The sequence below is a fragment of the Podarcis raffonei genome, chromosome 13 (assembly GCF_027172205.1).
Source record: "Podarcis raffonei isolate rPodRaf1 chromosome 13, rPodRaf1.pri, whole genome shotgun sequence".
NCBI lineage: Eukaryota > Metazoa > Chordata > Lepidosauria > Squamata > Lacertidae > Podarcis > Podarcis raffonei.
In genome coordinates, this window is record NC_070614.1 from 17,966,111 (window position 1) to 17,989,237 (window position 23,127).

General features: G+C 47.3%; 1 protein-coding gene across 1 annotated transcript in view; it reads right to left on the reverse strand.

Moving 5' to 3' along the window:
- Nucleotides 1-989: 989 nt before the first annotated feature.
- Nucleotides 990-23,127, reverse strand: part of POLD1 (DNA polymerase delta 1, catalytic subunit) — a 32,249-nt gene continuing 10,111 nt past the window's right edge. The window contains exons 12-27 of the mRNA XM_053362758.1: nt 22,958-23,068; nt 21,179-21,370; nt 19,779-19,867; nt 18,664-18,780; nt 17,559-17,672; nt 15,435-15,582; nt 14,257-14,352; nt 12,344-12,481; nt 10,875-11,050; nt 10,456-10,608; nt 6,514-6,616; nt 5,614-5,746; nt 4,125-4,238; nt 2,972-3,024; nt 2,418-2,515; nt 990-1,328 (exon numbers count right to left, since the gene is read on the reverse strand). Of these exons, the coding sequence (XP_053218733.1) occupies nt 1,232-1,328; nt 2,418-2,515; nt 2,972-3,024; nt 4,125-4,238; nt 5,614-5,746; nt 6,514-6,616; nt 10,456-10,608; nt 10,875-11,050; nt 12,344-12,481; nt 14,257-14,352; nt 15,435-15,582; nt 17,559-17,672; nt 18,664-18,780; nt 19,779-19,867; nt 21,179-21,370; nt 22,958-23,068 (1,932 nt within the window). The 3' untranslated portion in view covers nt 990-1,231. The remainder of the gene's footprint in view (nt 1,329-2,417; nt 2,516-2,971; nt 3,025-4,124; nt 4,239-5,613; nt 5,747-6,513; nt 6,617-10,455; nt 10,609-10,874; nt 11,051-12,343; nt 12,482-14,256; nt 14,353-15,434; nt 15,583-17,558; nt 17,673-18,663; nt 18,781-19,778; nt 19,868-21,178; nt 21,371-22,957; nt 23,069-23,127) is intronic.

A 23,127-nucleotide genomic window follows, 5' to 3' on the forward strand; every position in this document is an offset into this window, starting at 1 on the left:
ACAATAAAGTTGCATGCACAAATCTGATTTCATCCTGCTAGGGCATGGAAAGTGGGAGAGGGCCACTGCCCTCTTGTTTTGCTTGTGGGATTCTCACAAGTCTCTGAATGCTGTGGGAAACTAGATAGGTCTTTGGCATGATGCAGAAGGACCCCTTTTACGTTTGCTTGTTGAATGCATTCTGATCATAGAATTGTAGGGTCAGAGCGGACCACCAGGGTCATCTAGTCCAACCCTCTGCAATGCAGGAACCTTTTACTAATGCGAGGCTCAATCCCATGACCCTCAGATTAAGAGTCTCAGGTACAGTTCTCCTAGGAATAAAACAAAAGCAAACCCCAAAACGTTAATGCAACACCCGGCAATAGAGGTCAGTGGTGCCACCTTTATAGCTTCCATATGGCAGGTGTTTCTTGAGCCTAGTGGTCCCTGCAGTCACCTGCTCCTAAAACACATCTAATTACACAAAACAAATGAAACGCTATGAAAATCCCTGAAATGAGACGTAATCGACTATAGAGTTAAAGTAAATAACAAAAATTAAAAAGTTTAAGGGAAAAAATTAACCTAGAATAAAACAAAGACTTAACGAGATGCCGGCTACAAAACTCGTTTCACTGAACTAATCAAATTGAGGAAGATTTCTTTTATAACCGAATGGCTAATCCTTATTTTGATGAAATACTCATATATAAGAGATTTGTGGAAGACCTTTTCTTAGTATTTAGGAACGTTAGTAATATCAATAATGTTTTTATATGGTGTCAGAACATTCATCCTAATATTAAGTTTACAACTCACTTTCATAGCCAACAAATAACATCAGGGATTTTCACGGCATTTCATTTGTTTTGTGTAATTTTTTGGTTCCGTGACTGTCTTTTTTCCACTGGTTTCTATCCTAAAACACATGGCTTCTGCTATCCTTTAGTCCTCCTCCTGTAGAGCTCAAGAGCAGCTCAGGTTACGCCACATAAGCCACTCTCATGTAGAAAAAAAGAAATCTTTATTGGTAGAAATTCATATAAAACGTAGCCCCCACAATCATCTCCAGGGAGCTTTCCTGATGGTATCAGCCATTGATCCTGGCAACAGAAGCGATGCCCAGAGCAGAACTGGGCAAGGGGAGGGAGCAATTTCCCCTGCAGCATAACCGGGCCTTGCTGCGCCTTTAAAAGGGAATAATGGGTGGTGGCGGGTTTCAGTCGGATGAACGGAAGGCAAAGAGGTATCACCACGTGGGAGGGCCAAAGCGTGAGATCAGCACTTCCTGGTCATCAAGGTCCTTCTGCACTTTCTTCCTCATGTAAAAGATGGGGCAGTCGCGGCTGAAAGGAGTTGGGAGAAAAATTCGTTCAGGGGTGGGAGTGACGGGGAGCACACACTTAATTGGCAGCCTGCATTTAGGAGACTAACAGAAGAGCCTGATGATGCTTGGAAACACTAGCTGAAAAAACTGGGTCTCCCCTGCAGGAAAAAAGGCGCAACAGAACCCAGAAATCTTGGCTCACATAATCGTTCCCTGTTTCTGTCAATTTGTATGAGGTGGTAAAATAGGCCGTACTGCTTCAGGCTGCAGGTTTGGCGGGGATTCTTGTTTTGGAGCGTTCCTCTCTAGAAATACCGTATTTTTTGCTCTATAAGACTCAGTTTTTCCCTCCTAAAAAGTAAGGGGAAATGTGTGTGCGTCTTATGGAGCGAATGCAGGCTGTGCAGCTATCCCAGAAGCCAGAACAGCAAGAGGGATTGCTGCTTTCACTGCGCAGCGATCCCTCTTGCTGTTCTGGCTTCTGAGATTCAGAATATTTTTTTTCTTGTTTTCCTCCTCCAAAAACTAGGTGTGTCTTGTGGTCTGGTGCATCTTATAGAGCGAAAAATACGATACTCTGCAAGGAAACTAGTGCGGCAGGGAGAAAACGCTGGGCGTGTCATCTATTTGCAAGGAATTTGTGTTTGGAGGGGGAGCTTAAATGGAACATTCAGAAACGGTACCCTATTCATGCAGAAGAAAATGGTGCAACCCACTCTGCCAACCTCAGGACTTGCTACCAGTACACACCAGACCGTGGTGGCCCTTGTTTCCCGATTTACACACAAGTATGTCCCACTGGTATATCCAAACAACCCCAGCTGATATCTCATGTGCCGGAGCAGAAGGCTCTCTCTCTCTCTCTCCACACCCCTGGCCGCTGCCAGCATCTGACAGGTGTTATATTTATAAAGGTAATAAACATCTTCAGGAGTACCAGCACCCCGCTAGCTCTCTGCGGGAGCCATCTGTTTGCTGTTCTCAAACCAGCCTGATAAGCAGCTGTAAACACCCAGGGGTGGCGTAAAGTCATATTTTAGCCGATTATCCCGTGGGAACGGGCAAGAGCTGGTGGCTGCAAAGGCGTGGTGAGCAGCCAGCCCCTCACCTGGTACACAGCACATCCTCGTGCAGGCTCCCTTGGCACCGCTGGCACTGCGTCCACAAGCGCGAGAACTTCTCCTCCAGAGAGCTCAAATGGGTCACCTGTGGGGAGAGAGGGAAGAAGAGGCGGGTGGCAGGACCAAGGCACTTGGACCCAATTGTTCCATGGCTTTTTCAAAAGCCACGCAGACTGAGGTTGTGGATCCTCACAATGTCTACAAGTAGTTCAGCATCATTTGTTCTCTACTGCAGATGGGGGTGAAAGGTATACTTAAGGCCACCCAGTGAGTTCATGGCAAAGTGAGCTTCAAACAGGAGATTTCCCAGGCCAGTCCACGGGCTACACCACCAGGAAACCCCATTTCCTATCCCCTTAAAATTCCCAGTGGCTTGCTCGCATCCCCATTCCTCTCCCAGTGAAGGGAGGATTTTCCAAGGTACAAGTTTAATTCAGAGGCTTGTGCCTCAGTCCAGTGTGCAGGCCACCTGGGCTCCTCCTATGTCTTTGCTGGTGGAGTCCCTTGCTCTCCCACCCAACCCAGTGGGCCTACCACTTACCTCCTTCTGGTAAAGCTCAGACTGGCGGCCCAGGCAAAACTTGCACACAGCACCTGATGGAGGAAAGCACATCAGAAAGCCATTTTCCTCCCTATCCCATTTCCACTTTGGAGTTCCTTCCCTGACGCCCCATTCCAAAGGAAAGCCACAAGCAGGATGGAATGGCAAGGGAGCCTGTTTACATTCCTGCTGAGATGATGAGGTGGAATGAATTTTTGCCCATGCCCAGGACCTGACCGGCCTCCTCTGCCTTTGGGTCCGGGGAGGAATTTTCGCTGTGTCGGATTGATCTAAAGTTACTCGTTCTGCCATCTCCTTGCTGCTAGGCACCTGCTTTCTGGTGCAACGTGATCAGGTTTGCAGTCAGAGAGGGCTCTTGTCACAAAAAACCTCTGTCTCTTTCTCTAGTGCATGTAAGACTTTTGGGAAATCTCCGGTAAGTGCCCGGAAAGAACCCAGGAATAAGAATAAGAATAATAACTTATTTATACCCTGCTCATCTGGCTATGTTTCCCCAGCCACTCTGGGCAGCCCCCTACAGATTAAAAACATGATTAAACATCAAACATTAAAAACTTCCCTAAAAGGGCTGCCTTCAGATGTCTTCTAAAAGTCACAGTTGCTTATTTCTTTGACATCTGGTGGGAGGGCGTTCCACAGGGAGGGTGCCACTGCCAAGAAGGCCCTCTGTTCCCAGCCGTTCTCCAAACCACCCACGAGAAATTACTCCCATCCCAGGGTATTCAGGAATCCTGGCAGAGCCCACCCCCTTTAACAGCGCCACGTATCTTCAAACAAACCCAGAAACTTGGTTTCAGATCCTCTCCCACAACTTGCAAGTAGCCCCCCCCCTGCAAACTTGAGAAAGAGGGAGAACAGGGAAGTAAGCAGAGGTGCCCAGAGGTCAGGGTGTGTGTGTGTGTGTGTGTGTGTGTGTGTGTGTGTACAGCAAGGCTTTCCTGCTGGTAACGAAAGCTCAGCAGAGGCACCGTTTTGTGACACACGCTCCACTCTGTGGCAAATTCCGGCAAAAGGAACTTGCAACATGCGCTGCTGGTTAGAAGCGCGTGATGGGGGAGGGGAGGGGACTTGTTTTTGACATAAGACTCTGCCAAGCGGAGGCCAGGAAAGACAGGCGGGGACAGGATCTCACCATGGTGGTTGAGCACTGCCCGGCAACCGATGCAGGTGCTCCGTTTAGTAGCAAACGCCATGAGCCCTCCGACTTTGGCTGTCAGGACTGTTTTGCAGCGAGTGTGTTCCCCCTCTGCAAAGGGAAGGAAATTAAGGGTCAAGCACGTATGCCACCTCCAATACATTACAGCAGTGGGGAGGAGAGGGTAAAGATCCGTATTCCAGCCATCTCTCACCCTGGACTGCTCACCATTACTGTCCATGGAAAGGGATTGGTACAGTGGTGCCTCGCAAGACGAAATTAATTCGTTCCGCGAGTTTTGTCGTCTTGCGATTTTTTCCGTCTTGCGAAGCACGGTGTCGGGAAAGTTTTGGAAAAGCTTCAAAAATCACCAAAGTCTTTAAAAACCTCAAAAAAGGCTACCACGAGTTGCTCCTCGAAGTCAAGTCGCAACTGTATTAACGGTGTTAAGAAAAAGGAAACAAACTTGCAAGACGTTTCCGTCTTGCGAAGCAAGCCCATAGGGAAAATCGTCTTGCGAAGCAACTCAGAAACCCTTTCGTCTTGCGAGTTTTCCGTCTTGCAAGGCATTTGTCTTGCGAGGTACCACTGTACCCAGATTTCCCTGGCAGCACCTCCCATAGAATAAGCCACCTGCCCCTACATACTCATAGAATTGTACCCAGGGGTCATCTAGCCCAACCCCCAGCAATGCAGGGATCTCAGCTAAAGCATTCATGACAGATGGCCGCCCAACCTCTGCTTAAAAACCGCTAAGGAAGGAGAGTCCACAACCTCCCAAGGGAGACCGTTCCACTGTCAAATAGCTCTTGCTGTTGTAGGAGGTTTTACCTACAGTTTTATCCCCTTTTCTGTGACAACATGAGGGAGCCTGAAAGCAAAGGGGGAGCAGGACTGGGTGGTGGAAAACATATAGCTTCCGCCAAAACAGATGAAGAAAGAGTCTGGGGTAAGAGTCTCCTTCCAAAAGATGGCCCACACTGCTATTTCCTACCAATTCATCCATGGGGGTGGGAGCATGGGAGACTCTTGTTTCTCTAGAACAGCGTTTCCCAAACGTGGGTCTCCAGCTGTTTTTGGACTACAACTCCCATCATCCCTAGTTGGCAGGACCAGTGGTGAGGGATGATGGGAACTGTAGTCCAAAAGCAGCTGGAGACCCACGTTTGGGAATTCCTGCTCGAGAAGGATAAGTTCCTGGTGGAGTAAAAAACATAACAGAAGAAGTAAATAAACAATCCCTCCTGAGAAGGCCTGTAGGGCTGCCTATTGAGATCACTTCCCTGCGGCGGTGAGACACTGCTTTGGAGTTCACCAAGCGCAAAGAGGGTGGACCAGACGCAGATACACAGAGACAGGGGTTTGGTTACAGATGCCGCCAAAATTAATCCCAACTTAGGATGAGAATGATTCAGGGGTCTGTAGCCTTTTTGCAGGATCTCTTCCTCTCTCTTCTCCAGAAAGCAGAGCCAGCGGCCACACTCACTCAGCAAGACGTTCTGCGCCTTGCCCTCTCCCAAGATGGGCTCAAAGATGCGCAAGAGGGGCTTGGCAAGCTGCTGCTCCAGGTAGTACTGCGTGTCGATGGGCAGGTTATTCTCCAGCACGTAGATGGGATCCTGGAGAGAGAAACAGGGGAAAGGCATAAAACCAGGGAAGATGTGAGTTTCGGGTTATGAATGCACTTTAGCACCCAGGGCACAGTCCTCTCTGCCTCTGCAGTCTTGTTGCCTAATCACCCTGGAAACCTGAAGGTAGGCAGTATGTATGGGGGTGTCTATGCACAGGCCATAACATAGGAAGTTCATGGTAGCAGCAGTCAGTTTGATTCAATCAGTGCCTAGAAGTTTTGTCCTTCCTTCCCCGGTTCAGCAGGGAGGAAGAGAGGATATGAAAGTGGGAGAAACAGACCTAGTTATGCCCCCCCCCCCAATATTAACTAACTCCAAACAAGATCCAGCGGAAGCATTAAAGCCAACCTAGTGAAAACTGGTGGGGAAGAGGGGCTCCAAAACTCAAATCAGAAATTGCTTAGGAATGCCGGAAGCTGCCTTGTACAGTCAGGCCACTGGTCCATCCAGTTCAGTATTGCCTACACTAGCTGGAGAAGCTGGGATTGAACCTGGCGCCTCGCAGGCCTGCAAAAGCAGGTGCTCTTATCACTGAGCTACGGCTTCCTGAGCCCCCCTTTGAGTTCCTGCTTCCAAAAACCTCTTCCTCCTCAAAGCCTAATGGTGAGTGGCCATCTCCGCCCCACAGCAAGTATTTTGCAGTGCTAGTGGTGCACATTTCAATGCAGCTTTGCACATGTACAAGCCTGAATCCTTCCCCCCCCCCAGAGTTACTGGTCCCTATTGCCCATTGCACCCCTCTCCCCATTACTCACTTCAGATTTCATGTAAGCTGCTACGCCTTTGGCAGCGCCGATAATGACGTACGGAACCCGGTCCCCCAGGTTGGGAGCGCTGCCGGGATCCCGCCGACGCATCCTACGGGGAGAAGCCATGAGGTGTCACATGATGAGCCAGACTGGAAGGTGGCACGCCAGGATCGAACCAACCCCCAAGGATGTATTAAGCAGAAAGAGGCACTGCAGATTGGGACTGAGGAATGTTTTCAGAGCCAGAAGGGATCTGGAGGTGCATGTGCGTGAGAGAAGCATGACTTTAAAAGCAGTAACTTTGTTTTATGCTTGATGCACAAAAATTGAAAACCAGGCCACCTCAAACACCAAAAGAATAGCTGGCAAAAATCTGGAAGGTAGCAAAGATAAATAAACACACAGAACTGATTGGAGTGAGAGATGATACATTGTTACCTCGGGTTAAGAACTTAATTCATTCCGGAGATCCGTTCTTAACCTGAAACTGCTCTTAACCTGAAGTACCACTTTAGCTAATGGGGCCTCCCGCTGCTGCCGCCGTGCAATTTCTGTTCTCATCCTGAAGCAAAGTTCTTAAACCGAGGTACTATTTCTGGGTTAGCAGAGTCTGTAACCTGAAGCGTCTGTAACCCGAGGTACCACTGTATACAACTTTTTACATGGTTTCATGTATTTTTGTTGTGAACTGCTCTGATGCTCTGACATATTTTTATGAAATAGCGGTCTATATATTTTTATAAATAAACTAAACTAAAAAAGAGAAAATTTTAATTATCTATGGAATCCTCCAGCTGCATTTATGAAGAATAAATGTATGTGTTGACAAGTATAACAGCTTTTCTACATGGCAAAACACGAATCTATGTATATTAAAGGTATTTATAATGTGTACATATTTAGCTTTCTGGTGCGATTACTGGATGTTTTTTGAGATTTAATAAAAGGTGACTTTACTGAAAATAGACGCATACAAAACAGAACGAGTCCCTCAAAAGGAGCTGGAAGAAGTTAAAACGTGAGATGCCGAAAAGCCCGACATGCGACCCCAGGTGCGATAATAACGCTATTAACATATTTTCCAACAGCGGAGGCATCGCTGAGAAACATCTTGAAAAAGATAACAGTACAGAACGAAGCACGAGGGCAAACTGGTACCAGCCCTGTCCCGCAAAGGCGGCCCCACCGGGGACACTTTCACCACCCAAACTTTTGTTTGTCGAGAGGCAGCGAAGCAAAAGGAGCAGGTCTGTCACACCGGAACGTGTGCCTGTGCGAGGCAGATGAAGTGGCGGCAGCCAGACAGGAAGCCCAGAGCAGGAGGGGTGGGCGTCGCAGAAGGTTCCACTTGCAGCTGCGCTGGCCATAACTATTTCTGCCCTTCCCTTCGGTCATGCCTCACCAGCCGCCCCACACCCACACACCTTTTTCCGCTGTCCTGACGGCAGATGGGGCTCGATAACTCAGGGTAAAGAAAGTCAAGGGGGAGGGAGGAGGGGGAAGAGGAGAGACGACAGAAGAAGAAGAAGAAGAAGAAGAAGAAGAAGAAGAAGAAGAAGAAGAAGAGGAGGAGGAGGAGGAGGAGGAGGAGGAGGAGGAGGAAGAGGAGTTTGGATTTGATATCCCACTTTATCACTACCCGAAGGAGTCTCAAAGCGGCTAACATTCCTTCCTTTCCCTTCCTCCCCCACAACAAACACTCTGTGAGGCGAGTGGGGCTGAGAGACTTCAGAGAAGTGTGACTAACCCAAGGTCACCCAGCAGCTGCATGTGGAGAAGCGGGGAAACGAACCTGGTTCACCAGATTACGAGTCCACCGCTATTAGCCACTACACCACACTGGCTCCCATAATACTCTCTTGCCCTCAAAACTCAAGAAAGGGGACCACAGAGCGGCCATAGAACATAAGGACACAAGGAGAGCCTGCAGGATCAGGCCTGTAGCGCATCTAGGCCAGCATCCAGTTTTCACAGGGACCAACCACATGCCCTCATGGGAAACCTGCATCGAGGGCACTCTCCCCTTCTGCAGTTTTGACAAACCGCTACTCAACACAACCTCCGAAAGGTCCAAGTGGGGGTGCCAACTTGAATACAGTGGTACCTTGGGTTAAGAACTTAATTCGTTCCGGAGGTCCGTTCTTAACCTGAAACTGTTCTTAACCCGAAGCACCACTTTAGCTAATGGGGGCTCCCGCTGCCACCATGCGATTTCTGTTCTCATCCTGAAGCAAAGTTCGTAACCCAAGGTACTATTTCTGGGTTAGCATAGTCTGTAACCTGAAGCATCTGCAAGCCGAGGTACCACTGTAAAATACTGGGCGGGGGGCAGGTACGCACCACCCCACATAAGCCATCACATGATGCAGTGCACACACATCATTTGAATGGCAATGCCTGTCAACTCTGGGGAAGCCTAGCCCCCCTCAAATATTTTATTGGGGGGGAGGGCGATGACCCCTCAGCCCCTAGGTATTGGCTCCTATGGGTCCAATGCACGGCGTCTCGTTATGAGGATCTCAGGTGGCAGGGCTGGAAAAGACTGCTTGAAAACCTAGATTCATAGAATTGTGTAGTTGGAAGGTACCCCAAGGGTCATCTAGTCCAACCCCCTGCAATGCAGGAATCTCAATGCAGATGGCCCCATCCAACTTCTGCTTTAAAACCTCCAAGGGAGGAGAGTCCGCAGCATCCCAAGGGAGACCGTTCCATTGTCAGACAGCTCTTACTGTCAGAAAGTTCTTCCTGATGTATAGCTGGAATCTCCTTTCTTGTAACTTGAAGCCACTGGTTCAGGTCCTATCCTCCAGAGCAGGAAAAAACAAGCTTGTTCCATCTTCCATACGACAGCCCTTCAAATATTTGAAGATAGCTATCATGTCTCCTTTCTCGCAGGCTAAACATACCCAGCTCCTTCAACCGCTCCTCATAAGGCTTAGTTTCCAGATCCTTGATCATCTTGGTTGCCCTCCTCTGCACACATTCCAGCTTATCAACATCCTTCTTAAATTATGGTGCCCAGAACTGGACACAGTATTCCAGGTGTGGTCTGGCCAAGGCAGAATAGACTGGTACTATTACTTCCCTTGATCAGGAAACTATAGTTCTGTTGATGCAGCCCGGAATAGCACCAGCTTTTATTTGCTGCTGCATCACACTGTTGACTCAAGCTCGTGATCTACTAAGACCCCCTAGATCCTTTTTACATGTACAGTGGTACCTTGGTTCTCAAACTTAATCCGTTCCGGAAGTCCGTTCCAAAATCAAAGCATTCCAAAACCAAGGCAAAATGGATTAATCCATTCCAGACTTTTCAAAACAACCCCTAAAACAGCAATTTAACATGAATTTTACTATCTAAAGAGACCATTGATCCATAAAATGAAAGCAATAAACAATGTACTGCAGACACACAATCAATCAATCAATCAATCAATCAATCAATCAATCAATCAATCAGTAGCTGAACTGGGTTCCACACAGTCATGAAAACAAAACAAAAAGCCACAAAAACTCAAAAGTAGTAGCAAAAACAGAGCGACCTCAGCGTAACACTCAAAACGGAGCACATTCTGCTTCTGAAAAACATTCGCAAACCGGAACACTTACTTCCAGGCTTATAGTGTTTGGGTTCCAAGCTGTTTGAGTACCAAGGTGTTTGAGAACCAAGGTACCGCTGTAGTACTAGTAAGCCAGGTCGTCGTCCCCCCACATCTCATATTTGTGCATCTGGTTCTGCCTAAGTGCAGAGCCTTGAGAGAGATGCTGCCAGTTAGATAAATAATGGTCAGACCCAACATAAAGGGAGTTTCATGTTCGGTCTAAATATGTGGGGTGTCAGGGCCACCCCCCTTGCTCTCTTCGGAAGTGATGCATTTCTTTCCCCCTGCCCCCAACCCAATAAGAAAAGGTGGGGAAAAGTGCCGCCTCCTCCTTCACTTTACTCACCGCTCAGCCAGCTCCACATGAGCCTGGCGACCTGCGTATTCATCTGCTGTACGTGTCAGTTCCTTGGTGATCACCAGCTGTGAGATGTCGACTCTGTTGCAAAGCAGATCGGAGATCACCTCCTTGGCATGGGCCACGGCACCTGTAGGGTCCCTGCAGAGAAGGAAGCGTGGAATAATCTGAGCCCCTCCTCTCTTTCCCGCAGAAGAGAACCGTCCCCGAATGAATCAAGGTTCTGACCCTTCAGGCAGGCTACAGAAAGCTGGGATGCTATAACTGGGTTTGCCATTTGTAGGAGCCCGTTTCTAAGAGTTTTTTCCCAGCATCTAGGAATTTGAGATATTGTTCAGCCTCGGATCATGCCCACAACCGCTCGGCAGACCAGAACGGGGCTTCGTCTCAAACAAACACCTACAGACCTATCTATGAGCAGCTTCTGCAGGCAGGTGTTGATGAGGTTTGCCACTAGGGGGCAGTTGTCTCGGCGCACCGTCTCGATGCCCTTACAGTCCATCTTGTCGTGGGTGTCAGGGTTGGAAGAGAAATAGAGGCCAGCATAGCGTTTCTTGTTGATCAGGAGATAGGGAAAGTACACCTGGCGCGCGGACAGATTGAGAAAACAGTAAAGGTCTGTGTTATCACGTAGGAGCCTTCAGGCACTAAAGCTGAATCTTATTTCAGAAGGTTCTTGTTGGGCAGCAGCTGGAATAGCTCAGTCATTGGAGCATGAGACTCTTAAATCTCAGGGTTGTGGGTTCGAGCCCCTCATTGAGTGAAATATTCCTGCCTTGTGGGGGTTGGACTAGATGGCCCCTGTGGTCCCTTCCAACTCTATAATTCTGCGATTTTATGATTCTAGGATGAACAGACTTTCTTTTTCAAATTATGATTGCTTCTTCAGCTAAAACAGTGCATGTTTCAAGTACCTGATCAGTAACTGCACAGGGATTGAGTGCTACGGGAGGCTTGCTTTGAAATTAAAATAGCATTTTTGAAGAGCTCAATTTCCCCCATTAAGTTCACACACCCTTTTTCCATTTCATGTGGTCTCGAGGGTGCTCAGGCTTCCCCTTGGCTGCTTATTTACATTAACGGAAGATGGGTGCATTAATTGGGGTACGCTAACGGAAGATAGGTATGTTAATCCGTCATGGATGCTTTAGTTGAGATTCCTGCACTGCAGGAAGTTGGGCTAGATAACTCTTGGGTTTTTTCTCTCCCAACTCTATGATTCTAATTGCTCACCAGACATCACGTCTAGTTTAGGCCCTCACAATCATAGGGAGGGACGCGGGTGGCGCTGTGGGTTAAACCACAGAGCCTAGGACTTGCTGAACAGAAGGTCGGCGGTTCAAATCCCCGCGACGGGGTGAGCTCCCGCTGCTTGGTCCCTGCTCCTGCCAACCTAGCAGTTCGAAAGCACATCAAAGTGCAAGTAGATAAATAGGTACCGCTCTGGCGGGAAGGTAAACGGCGTTTCTGTGCGCTGCTCTGGTTCACCAGAAGCGGCTTAGTCATGCTGGCCACATGACCTGGAAGCTGTACGCCGGCTCCCTTGGCCAATAAAGCGAGATGAGTGCCGCAACCCCAAAGTCGGCCACAACTGGACCTAATAGTCAGGGGTCCCTTTACCTTTAATCACAGGGAAGATGCTATCAATGTTAACAAACTTCCTCGACATATACCAGTGTAATGGGATGTGCCCTTGGTCTTCTTCATTTCCCATTTCCTTCCTTACTGCCCATCCACTCCAAACGTTATCTCTGTTTTACACCTTTTACGTCAAGGCACTTCCTAGCGTTATATGGGAATCTTATGGCCGAGGGTTTCCTAAGTTACGAACCCAGAGGCTGGTGGAGGGAGATGGAGAGGCTTTTCTGAGACTCACCTTCTCAAACTCTAGCTTGATGGGGGGAATGAAATGGCTTGAGACCCAGGCAGCTGCGTCCCTGCCTATCACCATGGCCTCGGCGACAGACGGCACGCCCAAGCGGCACATGACGGAGTCTGTGTCCCCGTATACTACCTGTTAGGGGAGAAGGCCGCAATGAAACTCTGGAAACTGCTAACCCATCTCTCTGCGTCTCACAGCTTCTCAGCCGCAGACCAGCTATGCCAGCTGCCTCCACCACAAGCCCACAGTGTGTCGCTTTCTCTTCCTCTTGCAGCTTCTGTCTGGCTCGTCCCCTGCCCCGTTTCCCTGTATGTGCCACTTTCCCAGCCACAAGATCTCTTTCCCTTCTGACTGTCCTGTGGCCTCCCTGCTGCCACTCCTCCCTTACCAACAGCCATTGCGAGCATGATAAATGCTGCCAAACAGACTTAAAAAATGACACAATATCCAAATGAAAGACTGGGGGAAATTATGGAAAGTCAATTTTAAATTTACTGATTGTCCGTATAATGCCCTGAGTGCTCACTGGAAGGACAGATCGTGAAGCTGAGGCTCCAATACTTTGGCCACCTCATGAGAAGAGAAGACTCCCTGGAAAAGACCCTGTTGTTGGGAAAGATTGAGGGCACAAGGAGAAGGGGACGACAGCGGACGAGATGATTGGACGGTGTTCTCAAAGCTACCAACATGAGTTTGAACAAACTGCAGGAGGCAGTGGAAGACAGGAGTGCCTGGCGTGCTCTGGTCCATGGGGTCACGAAGAGTCGGACACGACTAAACGACTAAACAACAACATACAGTGGACCCTCCAGATATGAACTTAATTAGTTCCGGGGATCCATTTGCACCACGAAAATTATGTAAATAGAGGCACGCTTCTGTGCATGCGCGTGTGGCGAAACCCAGAAGTATACACTTCCGGGGTTGCCATGATCATAACCCGAAGGTTCCGTATCCAGAGGGATATGTAAGTAGAGGTATGACTGTATTGTTAAAAGAGAATTATATGAGAACGATGTATTGACTCCTGCAAAAATGTACAGAACAAGCTCCAATAAGTGTTGGAAATGTAAAGAAAAAAGAAGGCACGTTTTTTTCACATGTGGTGGAATTGTAAAATAATTAAAAATTATTGGGTAATGATTTATAATGAAATGAAAAGAATGTTTGAGACAACTTTTGTTAAAAGACCAGAAGCTTTTTTGCTAGGCATTTCAGGTCAAGATTTGCCAAAAGAGAAGAAGAAACTTTTTATGTATGTTACAACCACCGCTAGGATATTGCTAGCCCAAAGATGGAAAAGCGACAAATTACCAACTAAAGAAGAATGGCAAGAAAAACTGGTGGAATACGCTGAAATGGCGAAGCTAACTGAAAGACTTAAGAGACGAGGACAATAGAGACTTTAAAAAAGACTGGGAACCATTTATGTTGTACCTACAGAAACAATGTAAAGAAATGGACACACTAGCAGGATGTGAGCAAACACTTACAATTAACAAAACAAATACAGGAAGTATAAAGATGATGGTAAAATGACAAGAGTATAAAATTATTGAATTTAAAGAATTTAATATTAAGATATAATAAAGCAAGCAGGAGAGATTATTATGTAAAAAAACCAGAAGAGGGAAGTCGTGGGGGGAGGGGGAAGCCTTGGACTTGCATTTTTTGTTATTTGAAATGATGTTATTATGATAAAAATGTAAAATTCAACAAAAATTATATTTAAAAAGGATAAATGCCGCCAAAGACAGTGTGTGAGGTGTCAGAACAAGGCCCCCAAACTGAGGTCAGAGAGCTTTAGTACTGGCCATCTTTAACACTGCTGTAGATGTCTTTCAAGGGCTTTCCCCAATCTGCTCCACCCCAAAAAGAGACACGTTATCCTGCATTCCCCCTCCAACCTTGGCGTCAGAACTGTAACCGTTGGCGATTGTGTACTTGGATTCCACCAGCTGCTTCGTCTTCTCAATCATCTGACGCCCAAACCCAGTCACGCTCTGGAAAAGAAGGGTTAAAACGATGTATTTCAGAGGACAGACAAAAGGGCTGAAGGAGACTTTTGCTTACCGCTTCCTTAAAAGCTTAACCCGAAACCCCAGCCATACTTTGCTAGCTGTAGGGTTTTCCTGAGGCTCACAGATGCTACCAAGTCACATTGCTTCAGAAACAGGAAGCAGTGCTCCCAACAGCCAAGAACCACAGAAGCAGATCCGAACATCCCTTCCTGTCTCCAGAGTGCTCGAGGGCACCCTAATCTGCAAGAAGACGCATGCCATTTGCCCCAGATGCTGCAGATTGGATCGGAAGTGGGTAAGTCACCAGAAAATACTTTGTGGGCTGGATCAGGCCTGGTTTAGACATGGCATTGTTGGAGATGCTGTACCCATTACACCCAAACATTTCCCTGCTGACTAACCTACCCTACAGAAATAAAACTAGGAAAGCGAAAATCCATGAAATTCAGTATTTCGCTTCCAAAAGCAGCCAACCGGATACCTCTGAGCTGCGACCAGCAGGTAACGAATGGGCAGTGGGCTTACCCTGCTGTTTGTTCCCAGTATCTGGGCACTCACGAGATCTAGGATATGTTGCTTCCATTTATCTGTCACAGTTTATAGCTAGCCTGTAGATAGCAGCTCTCTGCCCTGCCTGGGTTTATCTAATCTTTCCAAAAACTAATCTAAGCGACTGGCAAGCAATGCCTCTTTGTAGCGGTGGATTCCATGAAGTTTAAATTGGGCTTTTTGCAAGCAGTACTTCCTTTTGACTTCCCTGAACTCGCCACCCATTAACTGCAGAACCTTGTTTCGTTTTCAAAGGGTCAGAAAGTTTGCTTCATAAATTATAAGCAGACCACAAAGATCAGCACAACAATTCAGTCCAGTCAGCTCGCGATAGCAAATGAGGGATAACTTAATAACCGACTGACCTGCCCCGTGGCTGATATGCAACTGGCCGATCTGGTAAACAGGGACTCTGTAATAGGTGTTTCCCCTGTGTTTCGTTGACATTTGTGCATTGTACTATAGAACCATAACCTGACAACTCCCCTGCGTTTGAAGGGGATGGGCAGGCTTACCTGAGAGATCTCAAGGCAAGGTAGCTTGCCCACCTGGGCTCCAGTGAATCCGTACACAGAGTTGGCGCTGACCTTGAGCGCCAGCTGCCGTCCGTCCAGCACTTGGCGCTTGAATGGGTCGGTCTCCTGCTTCAGCTCTCCCTTGGCCCTGAGCCAAAAATGGGACAGAACAAAGAAGGAGTGAAGAATGACCACGACAGTTCTGTACTGGCCCCTCCCTACCAACCACTAATGTGCACATCTGTTAAGTGAAACTCTTTTTAACAGCCTTCTAAGCCCTCTGGATGGTGAGGATGAATATACTACCCTTCATCAAAAGATCTCAGGGAAGTTCACAAGTTAAAAATACAAGATACCGTTTCCATTAAAGTTTTCAAATATACATTTCCATCGTTAAATTTCCATCATTGTAATAAGTTTAATAAAACTTTTTTTTTAAAAAAAATACAAGATACAGTGGTACCTCAGGTTAAGTACTTAACCTGAAACTGTGCATAACCTGAAGCACCACTTTAGCTAATGGGGCCTCCCGCTGCCACTGCGCCACCAGAGCATGATTTCTGTTCTCATCCTGAAGCGAAGTTCTTAACCCAAGGTACTATTTCTGAGTTAGCGGAGTCCGTAACCTGAAGCGTATGTAATCCGCGGTACCACTGTACTGTATTACATCTGCCACACCTGTGTTAAAAGAACGTAAAAAGAGTACAGTGGTATCTCGGTTTTCGAATGTAATCCGTTCCGGGAGACTGTTCGAGTTCCGAAACGTTCGAAAACCGAAAACTAAATACGGAAGCCTCAATACAGAAAACTCAAAACAGAAGCCACATGGCATGTTCTGAGGCATGTTCAAAAACTGAAGCATTTACTTCTGGGTTTACAGCATTTGAAAACCGAAAAGTTTATAGCATATTAGAACAATAGGTTGTATGACTTGGTTTTGCATTCATAATTTGATGAAAAATAAAAACTCTCTTCCCCCAAAGCAACAGAAGTCCAATGTGAAATACAGTGGTACCTCAGGTTAAGTACTTAATTCGTTCCGGAGGTCCGTTCTTAACCTGAAATGGTTCTTAACCTGAAGCACCACTTTAGCTAATGGGGCCTCCCGCTGCTGCCGCCGCACGATTTCTGTTCTCATCCTGAAGCAAAGTTCTTAACCTGAAGCACTATTTCTGGTTAGCGGAGTCTGTAACCTGAAGCGTATGTAACCCGACGTACCACTGTATTCTCATTGGAGAAGGATGCAAAAATAAAAAAGTGTCCCTTCTTCCAATGGTTTGCTTTTTTCATCATAATAGGGCTATCCTACCTTCCTTCCCCAATCCCCAGCACTGTCTCAAGTTTATTCAAGTGCCATTGCCAAATTCTAGGTGACATATGCCTTTGCTACAAACGCACTTCGCTTGCCACCCGTAAAACCAAGCTATACTCCCTTCCATACTAGATCTCTAAATACCTCCAGAGTTCCAAGCACTTAAGGTATCTCACCTTCCTCCCTCCTGCCATGCATCCCAGACATCCTTCCCTAGAGCACCCTTGCAAATAAGCCTACAAAAGTTACTGGCCTGAAACAAAACATCACTAGCAAGGAGAGCTCCACTCCTCTGCCAGCATGGGAGCCTTTTGCATTTCTAGGCTGTGTGAGGAGGAGAGGGCCTTCTTTCCTCTGGCATCTCCCACATGGGTAGACAGCAGGCAATAGAATAATTGGTCCCTCCTCCACCAGCCTGATCACTCACCCACGTACAGTTCCATGCACTTCCCTGCATCCAATTCCTTGTCAGCTGTGGCTACCAGGTGAGTTGTTTAATACAAGGCTGCTTAAACCTTATTTCCCAGTCAGGGAAACCAGAACTCCTTCTCCAGATGCCTGGTCTTGCACAGGTCTCTCCTATGAGCTGGATTATCGGCCCCTCTAAGTCAGGTATTGTCTACTAGGACTGCCAACAGCTGCCCAAGGTCCTGGTTCTGCTATCAGCTGGAGGTATTGGGGGATTGACCCAGAAACACTCTGTGTGCAAGGAAGGTGCTCGATCCCCAAGTTATGGGCCTGCCCTCTCTTCTTCCAAATACCTTACACCCAAAAACTTCCCCACCGCTCCACACATGTGCCTCCTACTTCACCTCTTGCGGGCAGCCAGGAGGTTCTCCAAGATCTCAGGCAGCAGCCCTTTGCGGACGGACTCCTTCACAAAGTGGTCCCCAGTCGGGGTGCGGATGAACTGCTCTGCCGAAAGCCTAGTAGGAAGAACCGACAATCCATCAGAGCCTAGCCACCCCCTTTGATGCACAACACCACCCCAGTTTCCAGCCCCTCCCTGCTATATACCCTCCACTATTATTGGGGTCCACTAATATATGCCATTTGGATAGCTTCCATGGTCACTCGCCCCAGTTCCCTGCTCCCCTAATTTTATCTCCCATAAGACCATGCCAGGAAACCAGGAAAGAGAATAGCTCTACCCCTTCTTCTGGGACATCAGTGATACAGCCAAGGTGGTCTCACACTATTATTAATTATATTATTATTATTATTATTATTATTATTATTATTATTATTATTATTATTATTATTATACCGCCCTATACCTGTAGATCTGAGTGGTTCACAACATAAAATCGCAATATAAAAAAACACAAATTACATAATAAAAACAAAAATAAAGTCAACCTAATAATCCCCCCTTGACTTTCCATCTTACTTAGGATCCCCCATGTAAAAAAAAGTAAAGGTAAATGACCCCTGGACGGTTAAGTCCAGTCAAAGGCAACTATGGGCTGGCGTCACTCATCTAACTTTCAGGCCGAGGGAGCTGGCGTTTGTCCACAGACAGCTTTCTGGGTCATGTGGCCAGCAAGATTAAACTGCTTCTGGCGCAACGGGACACCGTGACAGAAACCAGAACACGTGGAAACGCCGTTTACCTTCCCAATGCAGTGGTGCCTATTTATCTACTAGCGCTGGCATGCTTTCGAACTGCTAGGTTGGCAGGAGCTGGGACAAAGCAATGGGAGATTTGAACCGCCGACCTTCTGATCGGCAAGCCCAAGAGGTTCGGTGGCTTAGACCACAGCGCCACCCGCATCCCCCGCGTGAGACACCAGGGAGGAGCACTCCCCCACCGCCCCAGGGCTGCAAAGCTGGTCCCTTGACTCCTCCCTGCAGTTTAGGCTGTTGTTCCCTTCAGTTAATTCTGCAGTCCTTTGTGTCAGATCCTTTTCTACTCACCCATAGCGATCAACCGCCCCCTGTTGCAGCAGCGTGGTATAGCACAGGTTGTGAGCCATCATGATGGAAGGGTACAGGGAAGAGAAGTCCAAGGTCGCTATGGGCACGTCGTAATAGCTAGAAGAGAACAGTGGGTCTGTTATTATCTTCCGCCCCACCTTCGTACACAGAAACACAGGAAGCTGCCTCGTAACACTGAGTCGGGTCACTGGTCCATAAAGCTCAGTACTGCCTAAACTGACCGGCATTGGCTCTCCAGGACCTTAGCCAAGGGTCTCTCCCAGCCCTGTTTGCAGATGCCAGGGATTGGGCCTGGGTTCTTCTGCATACAAGCTATGAGCCATGGCCCTTTCCTGCCTCCGATAAACTGTACACCTTACCCTGGGCCCCAATCCTTGGTTCCATCTCTCCCACTTCCAGCCCCATGACTCATTCTCATCAGAATCCATCTCCCAAGGTAAAGCTTATAATAATAGTTTATTCTTTGTACCCCGCTCATCTAACTGGGTTTGCCCCAGCCGCTCTGGGCGACTTGCAGCAAATTAAAACATTAAGGCACAGTAAAACATCAAACATTTAAAACTTCCCTAAACAGGGCCGCATTCAGATATCCTCTGAAAGTCAGGTGGTTGTTTCCTTGACATCTGGTGGGAGGGCGTTCTACAGGGCGGGTGCCACTACTGAGAAGGCCCTCTACCTGGTTCCCCGTAAACTTACTTCTCTCAGTGAGGGAACTGCCATAAAGCCCTCGGAGCTGGACCTCAGTGTCCGGGCTGAACAATGAGGGTGGAGACGCTCCTTCAGGTATACAGGGATGAAGCCATTTAGGGCGTTAAAAGTCAGCACCAACACTTTGAATTGTGCTCCAAAATGTACTGGGAGCCAATGTAGATCTTTTCTCCTCCATTGCTCCCAAAGTGGAATAATGTGGGCTCCAGCTGCCTTATCCTCAGCCCTGCTCCTTCCTCCCCTCCTGACCTCCATCCCTGCTCCAAGATGTCACCCCAGTGCTTTCCTGCACCAACTCACAACAGGATGTGAAAAAACCCCAGCCTCACTCTCGACCCCAGGTTGGGGAAGCACATTTCCCCAACTTCAGGTCTTGCTGGCCTTACCCTTTCAGAGGTTCGATGACAGTAGCCCCAGCATAGTCTTCCCCACCTTCTGACTTCACCACCGGCATAACCAGATTCTGTTTCATGGCCTTTGGGCAGAGAGAAGTTGTCAGTTTGGGGTTTGCCTTGGTGCTCTCCCATCAACCACAATGTTATACCCAGGTAGGTCTGTCCCACTTGCCTCATGTGCTGCCTGACAATCCCTGCACTTCTTATTATATCAATAGAAACAACAAAGAGAGCACGTTAGAAGTTAACATAATTTGGGGGCTGGGGTGGCCTGTTACCTTTCCCCATTGGTAAGGTGCAGATGGCAAGCGGATGTCACAAAGCTATTTCCAGCAAGGCTAAATAGACCTCGTCAGACCTATAGCTCAGTGTTAAAATTATCCAGTCATCTGGTTGCTCAGATTTGTTACATTACAAATACTGCTACTACAATGGCCTCCTATTATGCATGGCACTCCATGCGGTTTTCTACACACAGTATTCAAGCACTTTCCTCCAGGTGACTGGGGCTAGCAGACCCAGAAATAAGCTTTGGCCTTCCAAATATTGCTGAACTGCAACTTCCACCATCCCTGGCTATTGACTACGCTGGCTGGGGCTGATGGGAGTTGTAGTTTAGAAGCATCTGGAGGGCCAATGGTTTCCCGCTCCATGCTTTAGAAGGCAGGAGCACACATGCTTGCCAGAGGCCTAAAGCTGCCTACAGAGCAAAATGTGACAATGGAAAGTAGAGAAAGGACAAAAGAAAGGAGAGTTATCAGTATTTGCTTCTTATTTATTTGGTTGTATTCCGCCCTTCCTCCCAAAGGAGCCCAGGGCAGTACAAGGAAGAGCCTCCACAAGCCTGCTTTATTTAAAGAAAAAGAAAAGCAGTGTGGTGTAAGGGTTAGAGTCAGGGAATTAAAAATCACTGCTCAAACATGAATTAGGTGAATAGGCCCTAGTAAAATGTCTGGGTGGAGGGAAAGAGGAGCCAATCAACAGGGTTTTTGTGAAGAATGAGAGTTCCAGTGCAATATTATCCGCGTCTACTCAAAAGTAAGCCCCACCAAGTTCAATGGGACTTGTTCTGAGGTGAGGGAATATAAGACTGCTGCCTTGGAATGCAAAGTGCTTTGCATTTTAGAACAACCATGTGGATGTTTATTAATGGAAAGCTTCCAAAACTCAAATGATTTCTGTGAACCCCTCTCTGACTAATTTTTTTTTTTAAATGATACCAATGTATATAAGAAGAATTGGTCTTATATATATGATCTTAGCAGCCTGAATAATAATTACAACTCCGTGGAAAACAGCCCCGAATCCAAAACTGGATGCTTGGTACCACTCACTCTGGAATATAGCTTTCCCTTGCATCCAACTCAAGAGAAAAAGCCAGGAACTCTCACCTGCCGCAACAGCTGGGAGACAACCTTGATTTGCTGGCCACGCGCCAGGAGATAGCTGAGAGGGACACCTGTCACTCTGGCCATCTCCATGTAGTTGATGACACACATGAGCTTCTCCAAAAGCCGCAGGGGCAGGTAGGCATCCTTAAGGCAGTACACAGCTAGTCGCCGACGGGACTGGTCCGAGCCATTCTGCAAGAGGAGAGGGGAGAGAAAAGGCTTTTGGACTTGGAAAAAGCAGGAAAGAGACCTTTCCTTCTGGAAGAACGGAAACAAAGGAGAGGTTCAGTGCGAGAGAACAGGTTCAGACATCTCCAGGTAGGGCGGAGAAAGACCTCCCTGGGAAATCTGCAGAGCTGCCGCCACTCAAGAGTTGACAACACAGAGTGAGAGGGATCTATGGGCTGACGTGGTATCTACTGGCAGCTTCCTCTGAAGAGACAAAGGTTATTTGTTTGAGGGATATGGAGAGCAAAAGCTTGCAAATTCAGAAAAAAGGAAAATACTTTTGGATAAATGGAAACAGGAGGTGGATAAAGTTATTGGTTGTTCCATACTTCCCCCCACTCTTTAAGAGCTATAAGCAGACAGGCTGTTGACGATTCCATTATCTATTACAGTGTTTCCCAAACTTGGGTCTCCAGCTTTTTGGGGAGGACTACAGCTCCCATCATTGTAGTCCAAGAACAACTGGTGACTCAAGTTTGGGAAACACTGATCTAGTAGATTAACGACCACCAAGAAAGAGTACTCTTGGTGGCGGGTCTCAACATTATGAACCAGCTGCTTGTTAAGAATCACAGGATTCAGAATCCTGGGCTAAAAAACCCTACCTTTTGGACAACCCATTCTTGTAGTTTATATGCCTTTTGGTTTTACTTGATCTTATTGGCCGACATTTAGAGTTTCACCACCACCCTTATTGCTCCTTTTGGGGGAAAAACATTTTTAAAAATGTTTTAAAAGTTCATTTTGGTTGGAAAGTCAGGTTATAATTTTTCTAAGTGGAGATAGCACAGGAAAGAACAGGTGGCTGCAGGAACACCACTCCATAAACAAGGGGGCCTTCTGATGATCAGTGCATACAATTAAATGAATTTCCACAACCATGAGAGGTTTAAAAATCGCCTTTTTAAAAAGTTAAATTTCCCTAAAATCTAAATTATTGATTGCGAAGATAATGGCTTTTCCAAGAGTCTCCCATAGACCAGGCACTAAACCTTAAGTACTTACCCTGCCTCAGACAAAACCAGTATGAACCTAGCTTGTGCACTGATAAGAATCTCAGTAAAGGAGCAGTTCTCAAATTCTGTCACACAGGGCTTTGGAAAGACCCTAAACAGATACAGCTTCATGCCATCCCTTGAGCCCAGGAAACCCCAGAACAGGTCGTTCTGGGAGGCTGTGTGTGTTGAATTGGCTAAACCTAGCACTCCGGATATTTCAGGCATCAGAAGAGAAAATACAGTGGTACCTTGGGTTAAGTACTTAATTCGTTCCAGAGGTCCGTTCTTAACCTGAAACTGTTCTTAACCTGAAGCACCACTTTAGCTAATGAGGCCTCCTGCTGCTGCCGCACCGCCGGAGCACGATTTCTGTTCTCATCCTGAAGCAAAGTTCTTAACCCGAGGTACTATTTCTGGGTTAGCGGAGTCTGTAACCTGAAGCGTATGTAACCTGAAGTACCACTGTAAATGGACAGTCAAGAATAAAAGTCACCAGACGTTTGTTCTACAGAGGAAAGCTTCTAGGCCACAAGGTCTGGCTGCTCACTGTCACCTGCAAATCTGTGATGATAGAGTGCTGTACGTCTTCCTTCTGCTCTTGCAAAAAGTGATAGCTGACAGCATTCAGCGTGTAGGAGCGCAATTTGTAGTCCCGCAGCAAAACCTGGCGAGGGAGGAAGAGAAGAAATGGCTAAGATGGGGAAGTGAACATGGTCCAGTGGG